Genomic DNA, 8006 nt, shown 5'->3' on the forward strand with positions numbered 1-8006 from the left:
CACTGGTTAGCTTCAACCTGTTAACGTTTACTCAGAACATGTTGCCTTATGCACTTTAGACGTTTAAATGTTGATGGAAAAAACGTAAACTACGCTACATCTGTTTAGCAAACCTCTTTAACCAATCAAAATCCTCAAAAAGCAACACGTGACTGAACACGGAAGCGCACAAGTAGTGGACGCGCTGCAATCTCCGTTTAAAAACGTCTTTATTGGATCACGTAATAGACACGCACTAGTCCAGCAGCACCTAAGCTGTCAGGGAGTTGAACCTGTTCAGTCAGAAAGCCCTAAACAACGCGGAAGACCCATTAAACTCCATATTTCACTTAATTTATCACATCTTCTGGTGAGTTTCTAAATGGAAATGTTTTGTCAACTGCTTTGAATGCCAGTGAGAGGTGGAGGTTAATATGTGGGCTTTATGAAAGGGTGTTAGCCAGTAACACTTTCATTATGTTTGATTCTATTGCTTTAATATTTAATAAGATACTTGTGTTTCAAGAGTCACTCGATAAACTACCAGCTAGGCTTCTTCTTGAAGTGTAAATGACATTGGCAATGTTAAGCAGGCTTTTTGTTTGTAAATCCTCATGTATGACACACTCATGGTCAGTTAATGTAACGTTAAATCGGTATAAACTGGCCCAGTGCTAATATAGGCCGGGAAAGATGTGTCAGAAAAAAAGTCATTTAGCTTAATTTCTCTGAATACGCATAATAATTGAATTCAGCATCTGGTGATAAGTTCTTCCTGTAGAAAAGTACTATATTGGTACCATGTTACAGCTATGACGCAAGATGGTAATAGTGATCTGATGTATGCCAGGGTGCTGAAATTCATGTTTCATTGTATTTACTCTTAAAAAAGGGTACTTAGTATGCTTTAAATAATATACTTGAGTGTTAAATTTATATAGAATGCAACTAGTTGAGCTTAAGATTGCTTTTTTTGACGTAAGTAGGACTTCTTTTATATGTAATTTCATGAGTTCTTCTATTGTCTTTGAAATATGATTAAAGTCTGCTGAATGTATGGACAATTTATGGTAAACTAAAATGTACTTAATGCCATTAATGTTTAAACTTGTATGTCATGTATTCAGATATATTTGTAATTACACATTTGAACAGATTTAGTTCTAGGTTAGTACATTTAAAACATATTTACTTAAATGCAATATTGAAAACACTGCAGTTAAAATTTAAATTAAGTGCTTTAGCCAACACATTAAAATGTGTATTTCTTTAAAGGGATAGTTCACCCAAAAATGAAGATTACCCCATGATTTATTCACCCTCAAGCCATCCTAGGTGTATATGACTTTATTCTTTCAGACGAATCCTATCGGAGTTATATTAAAAAAATATCCTGGCTCTTCCAAGCTTTATAATGGCAGTGAGTGGGTGTTTTTTTTCAGTAGTCCAAAAGAAGTCCAATAAAGCGCATCCATCCATAATAAAAAGTGTCCCACACGGCTTCGGGGTGTGAATAAAGGCCTCCTGTAGCGAATCAATGCGTTTTTGTAAGAAAAATATCCATACTTAAAACTTTTTTAAACCGTAATCTCTAGCTTGCGCTAACGGTCGTACATTCCGGTGGATGACGTAGGACGTAGAGTAAGGTCCGGTGAGAAAAATGTTCAGTTTTGGGTGAACTATCCCTTTAAAGCATGACAAAAGAATATTAAAATGTACTTCATTTTATTATATTATCTACAAGTACAGTTTTTAAAAATATATACTTTAAAGATTCGAAATACACTACAAGTGAACATTCAATACAATTAAGTACATATTCAATAAAATTTTCATGTGCATGTTATTCCAACAACAACAACAAAATTGTGGAAGTAAAATTTGCATGCTGGCAGATCTTGTAATGTGAGGAAGTCATGTGGGATAGAGGCAATTATGTAGACTGTAGTATTAAAACACATGGAGTTGACAACATTCCTGACTTGTCCTTTCAGTCATGGAGCAAGCGAAGCAGGAGGCCTTTGATCACGCCAGGCTGCAGGTAATCAACGATGGGTACGAGAAGGCATTTGCATGCATCAATAAAGGTCTCACAGAGGATGAGGTGGGCCACAGTGGAGAGGCGCTAAAACTGTACCGGCAAGGGCGGCAACACCTCCTCAGGGCTCTCAGTGTTCCCTCGCAGGGCATGGAGTGTGTGGGTCCCTCCTGGGAATCTGCTAGGCAGATGCAACACAAGATGCAGGAGACCCTCAACAACATCACCACTCGCCTAGCCATGCTGGAAACCAGCCCAGACCCCAACAGAGTCTCAGATAGCAGTGCAGCCCCTCATAAACTCTACCCTGAAGTCCCAAAGGTCAAGCCAGAGAGGCCGACTCCACCACAGATGCTCGCTTCCAACGGCGGGGTTGCAGGGGCTTCGGGTGGGCCTGTTCCGGTCTCTCCCTCAAAGCCCAATATGTTAAGCGACCAGCCTCCTGCATACACCCCTCAAGCCGCTGTTGGACACCTGTCCATTTCCTACGGCACCGACTCAGGCGAGCTCTCCGTGGTTGGCGATGAGTTCTACAGCCATACGTCTAATTCTACACCACCTCCTCAGTGTCTGGGGGAGGATGGAGAGGAACTCTTTTTCCTTCCTCAAGGGGTGCAGATCTTCTTTGTTACACCTGAGGGGCAAGTCAGTGCTCCCTCTTACCCAGGGTACCTGCGCATTGTAAAGTTTACCAGTGAGCTATCAGAAAGGATTCCAAACAGGCCACCCGCCTTCCTACAGGTAAGAAATCACAAGCTGTGTTACTTGGTTATTCTTCATATGCCTGAAAGAGAGAATCTCACAAAGAAATGTCCAGCTTGTTCATATTCAACACAATAAAAAAAAATATATATATGTATATTACTATTTGTCGTGCTAAATTTTATAAACCAATAAACACACATTTTTTTCTTTTATTTAGAAATTTTTATTTTTTTATTTAAAATGTTAAAATAGTCTTTGTTGTACTAAATTTAATAAATGAAAATGTATATAAATAAATGTAGTAATTTTAAATTCTGGTTGAATGATGTAATGAGAAAAGAACGGTCCAAGTAGACTTGTTTTCAAGTCGTGGTGTCTTGTAACCTACTTTCACAACCTTTTGTCTGGCTCTAAAGCTCCCTGCGCTCTTGAGATGGTGTTGTCCTTAATGAGGCCGACCTCATCCGTTGTTTCTTAACAGTATCATGTGAGTGTATGCTCACTGCTTACATCCAATAGGCTTTCACTGATTGATGCCATCCCGGGAAAGCCCCAGTCCAGTGGTCCAGTGTTACAGAATGAGCTTAATGACCTGATGGTGTTTTCTTGAATTGTTTACCAACATGAGATAGAATATGAACAACCTGGTTTAACACAATACATTTTACACTTTGAACGCCACTCTTCTGTTGTTCTGTGATAACCTTTGTTAATATTGCGATATTCTGGCAAATGTAAATAGACAGTAATGTAATCATCACAATATGAGATAATACAGTTTACACGACTTTGAACACCACCTTGATGTTGTTTGTGATAACGATTGATAATATGCTTAATAACACAATTATGAAATCATCACAATATGAGGTAATTTTATGGAATGTCTATATTGTATGTAAATATAGAGTAATAATATAAAAGCCTTGGATGACTTCTGGACCCAATCAAGGCCAGAAGTCAGAAGTCAATCAAGGCCAGAAACCAAAGTAAACTAAAATAAAGAGTATCATCTCTCCACACAGACATTGAGGTCATAGATTAGCTGTGTCATGAAGCTGAATAAAGAGCCTCCAGCTGCTGTGCTTTAGGGTTTGACTGTAATCAAATTTAATGCTAGCAGTCACGAGGACAGGATGAATGAATCCAACTGCAGAGCTGCCCACTGTCTCAACTTTGGGAGGAAATCCAGGCCTGGACTTCAAATTCTGATCCTCCCTACACTGTAAAAAAATTCTGTAGAATTTACGGTAAAAAAACGGCAGCTGTGGTTGCCGGAATTTTACAGTAAAAAATACAGTAGCAACGTTTTAGGTTTTACGGTTTTAACTTAAATTTACAGTTAAATACTGGTCATTTTTTACAGTGTAGAGAGCCACGGGTCTATTTCCATTTATAACTTTTCACTTGATAACAAGTCAGTCCATTACATATCTACGGAAAAGATACTGTCAGCAAGCTGTATCTTTTAAGATTTATTCAAATGTTGGATGACAGGCAATTTAGAATCCAAAGTTTTACAGTCGTGTGATTTTTTTTTTTTTTTTAATGTCGTAGCCTACAGTATAGTCTAAATCAGAAATGGCCTTTGAATTAATATTAATAAAAATTCCCTTAAAATGTAATTTTAAAGGCCTGACTTTACAGATCAAATAATACAAATTATTATTGAATAATTAAAGCCTTTGAAATCCCTATTTGAAGGGTATATTATTATTAATTTAAAGGAATATATCATAATCAGAAATGTTATTTGTATATTTTTGATAAAGCATTTACATAATGGGGAAGTCGTGGTCTAATGGTTAGACCTATGACCTACCATTATGGCCTAATGGTTAGAGAGTCGGACTTGTAACCCAAAGGTTGCGGGTTCGAGTCTCGTACCGGCAGGGATTATAGGTGGGGGGAGTGAATGTACAGCGCTCTCTCCCACCTTCAATACCACGACTGAGGTGCCCTTGAGCAAGGCACCGAACCCCCAACTGCTCCCCGGGCGCCACAGCAAAAAAATGGCTGTCCACTGCTCCGGGTGTGTGTTCACGGTGTGTGTGTGTGTTCACTGCTGTGTGTGTGCACTTTGGATGGGTTAAATGCAGAGCACTAATTCTGAGTATGGGTCACCATACTTGGCCACATGTCACGTCACTTTTTTCACTTTTTTAAATTATTCAGTAAAACTTTTATCTCTAAAATTTTCTAAAGACAGTAAGTTCCCCTCAGACATGCTTTCATATAAACTCCTACCCCTAATTGAATCGCAATTTGTTTAGCATCTCAACCGATTTGAATCGTCACATATTTGAATCGATTTTCAACCGGCTCGCAGTTAATCGTTACATCCCTAATTAATGGAATATGAGGAAACCACACTTATTTTTATTTCTAATTTCAGGTTTGTGACTGGCTTTACCCCTTGATGGCATCTGATTCCCCAGTCCTGCTGTGCAACACGGGGGTGTACATGTTCCCTGACATGATGGCTCCCACCCCGGGCTCATATGTTGGGGTGGTCCTTTCTTCTGAGCTTCCCCAGAAGGAACGTGAACTCTTCCAGAGCGTTCTTTCTCAGCTGACTGACCTGCGTGTCCAGGTGAGTTGTCCCTGTGTCCCCTCACGTCCCACCTCAGAAACGCAGGGGTCAGCTGTGACTTCAGAGCAGGTGTGGTGGTACAACCTCGTCTCACACTTTGTGTGTCACTGACTCGATCTCTGCAGCTTTGAATATTAATTCCAGTATCTCACTTGTTGCTGCCCCTATTTGGTGTTTTTTTGAGTTTTTATTTTTTCTTTATCACAACAGACTAGAATCAAGAATTTAACACTGTGGTAAAACCTTTATGTACTTTAGATGCATGATATTCACTGTTTGGAATGGCCTTTAAATCAGATTTTTGCATGTTGCTCATATGCATTGGGCACATATCATATACAAACTGCATCTGCTTGTCTCATTAACCCTTTTTCTTTACAGATTTTTGGTGTATTTGAGAGTTTAAAATATTTATTTAAGGTATTAATGCATTGTAATATCACCGAATGACAAGTGCATTTGGGTTGTGTATATTTATGCTCTAAAAAAGGAATGCCAACACAACAGGGTGATTTTTAGAAGTCTTTAACTTTTTTATATAGAAGAAACTCTAATGTCCTTGAAATCAATGGAAACTTAGACATTTCCAAATGACATTAGAGTGCTAGACGTTTTACACCTAATGCAGCCTTAAAATGTGCCCTTATATGAGAGAAAGACTCCATGCACATTAATGGCCAGTAGTACTCTCTGCCAATAGTCAAAAATGGTGAAAAAATAAAACATTAGATAAATAAATAAAATATAAAAAAATATATTAAAATTATATAATATTTAAGTAAAAAATACTTTATTAAAATACATATTTTTATAAATTAATCATTTTTTTCTATAATAATAGTAATTATTATTAATATATATTATTTATTATTAATATTATTAATATCCCATTATAACGTAATTATGTAATTACCATACCATGTAAAAAAAAGCACACTTATTTCACCTTCAAGTGTTTTCATGTGCTAGATGGAACTATGGTATCTTTTATCATTTAATGCACTTGACACTGGTCCTTACGATGCTTCCATGCTTTCTGCTGCTTGCACTGCCTCTAACGCTGATATTCATAAGCGTTTCACACATTTGGCTTTGGGTATAATGTTTATTACTCATGAAAAAGTGAGCTTGCTTGGCCTGTGCTTTTGAGCTGGCACACTCCCCTGCGCTTCCATGGATTGAGAGCATACTGGAGAAGGAGAATTAATTAGCTGTAATGCTCTTAGCAAACCAAGAACATTGTTGTTTCCCTTCTCAACTCAGGATAGTGGGGAATGAGAGCACTTTCTTTTTTTTTTATTCAGTTGCATTATAATAAGTCATTATCCTGTTCTAGTGGTTATGTGAGTCAGAAAAACATTGTTCATGCTTTTAGAAATCATTTCACAGAGCAGCTGCTGCTGAGTTTGGAACCAAGTGTCGCAGTTCCCTGTAAAGGAGGGGGCGACGACAAACACATCCATTGTTGTGGAAATAACAGGTTGTTGTAGCAGATCATGCTGACTCACTGGCTCAAGTGTTTAGAGATAACAAAGAATTTTTTTTTTTTTGGCAAATGGGGAAAAATCTGAAAGCATCCCCTCCTTGTGTCATAAACAATACTGGCTAATGTCCATATAGTCATCCTACAAGTCACCATTTGCTTTTAGTAATTGCTTGAGCCTACTTCTGCACTCTTTATGATGCTCTGTTTTAACTGTTGCCCGCTATCCTGTGTCCCCAAGGCATCAGATGGCGCAACCGATACCATTAACCTGGGTCAGAAGGTGCCGATGGGGCCTCCTGCAGCTGAAGCAGCACCCCCTGCTGCTGAGGAGGAGAAGGTACTTCCTGAATGGAGCGAGAAGGTGGCTCAGGGGGTCCTGACTGGTAAGAAGAGGGATCTGATTCCCTTAAATGAGGCTTAAATGTAAAGAAAGGTGTGCATCATATTCATAATACTATTCAAAAGTATGGGGTGGGTAAGATTTTTATGTTATTGAAAGAAGTCTCGTATGCGCACCAAGGTTGCATGTATTTGATCAAAAATACAGTAAAAACAGTAGTATTTTGAAATATAATTACAATTGAAAATAACTGATTTTATTTTATTATATAAAATGTCATTTATTCCTGTGATGGCAAAGCTGAATTTTCAGCATCCATTAGTCCAGTCTTCAGTGTGTCATGAAATCTTTTGTAATAAAACTTTTGATCAATTTAATGCATCCTTGCTGAATAAAAGTATTATAATTTTTTTCACTTTTGATCAATTTAATGCATCCCTGCTGAATAAAAGTATTATTTTTTTTTTTAATCCTACTGACAAAGTTTTAATTCAACCGTAATTTTGGATGTCTTAAGTAAGAAATGAAATGTAAAAGTTTATCATAACTTCTCACTACACCATATAGAAACTTGTAAAGTTATCCTGGCCTTTTTGCATAGCAATCATTTCAGAAGTGAGGGGAACAGAAATGTCAAATGTAATAATAATAATAATAATAATATTTATTTATGTATGTTTGTCTGATTGACGAAAAAAAACTTTTCTTATGTCTTACTTTTAATTGGCTAAGAAATTAAATACACTGCTGGACAATAACCAATAATTTGTATTATTAATTAAATTTGTAATCTTTTTTGGCAGTTTTATGGTTTGTTTATATATACTACACTTTTTTCCATTTTTATCACAGACTAAGGCCGGAA

The 8006-nt window shown here is 37.3% G+C and overlaps 1 protein-coding gene across 3 annotated transcripts in view; it reads left to right on the forward strand.

Moving 5' to 3' along the window:
* Positions 1–211: 211 nt before the first annotated feature.
* Positions 212–8006, forward strand: part of LOC107683015 (spartin-like) — a 13591-nt gene continuing 5796 nt past the window's right edge. For 2 of the 3 annotated variants that reach the window (XM_016479119.1, XM_016479126.1), the window contains exons 1-4: positions 212–349; positions 1974–2758; positions 5118–5315; positions 7040–7184. In XM_016479119.1, coding sequence (XP_016334605.1) covers positions 1976–2758; positions 5118–5315; positions 7040–7184 — 1126 coding nt within the window. In that variant the 5' untranslated portion in view covers positions 212–349; positions 1974–1975. Of the gene's footprint in view, positions 350–1973; positions 2759–5117; positions 5316–5696; positions 5736–7039; positions 7185–8006 lie in introns of all 3 variants that reach the window. The other variant, XM_016479112.1, reaches the window with a different exon arrangement.

The sequence above is a fragment of the Sinocyclocheilus anshuiensis genome, unplaced genomic scaffold (assembly GCF_001515605.1).
Source record: "Sinocyclocheilus anshuiensis isolate Anshui unplaced genomic scaffold, SAMN03320099.WGS_v1.1 scaffold1170, whole genome shotgun sequence".
NCBI lineage: Eukaryota > Metazoa > Chordata > Actinopteri > Cypriniformes > Cyprinidae > Sinocyclocheilus > Sinocyclocheilus anshuiensis.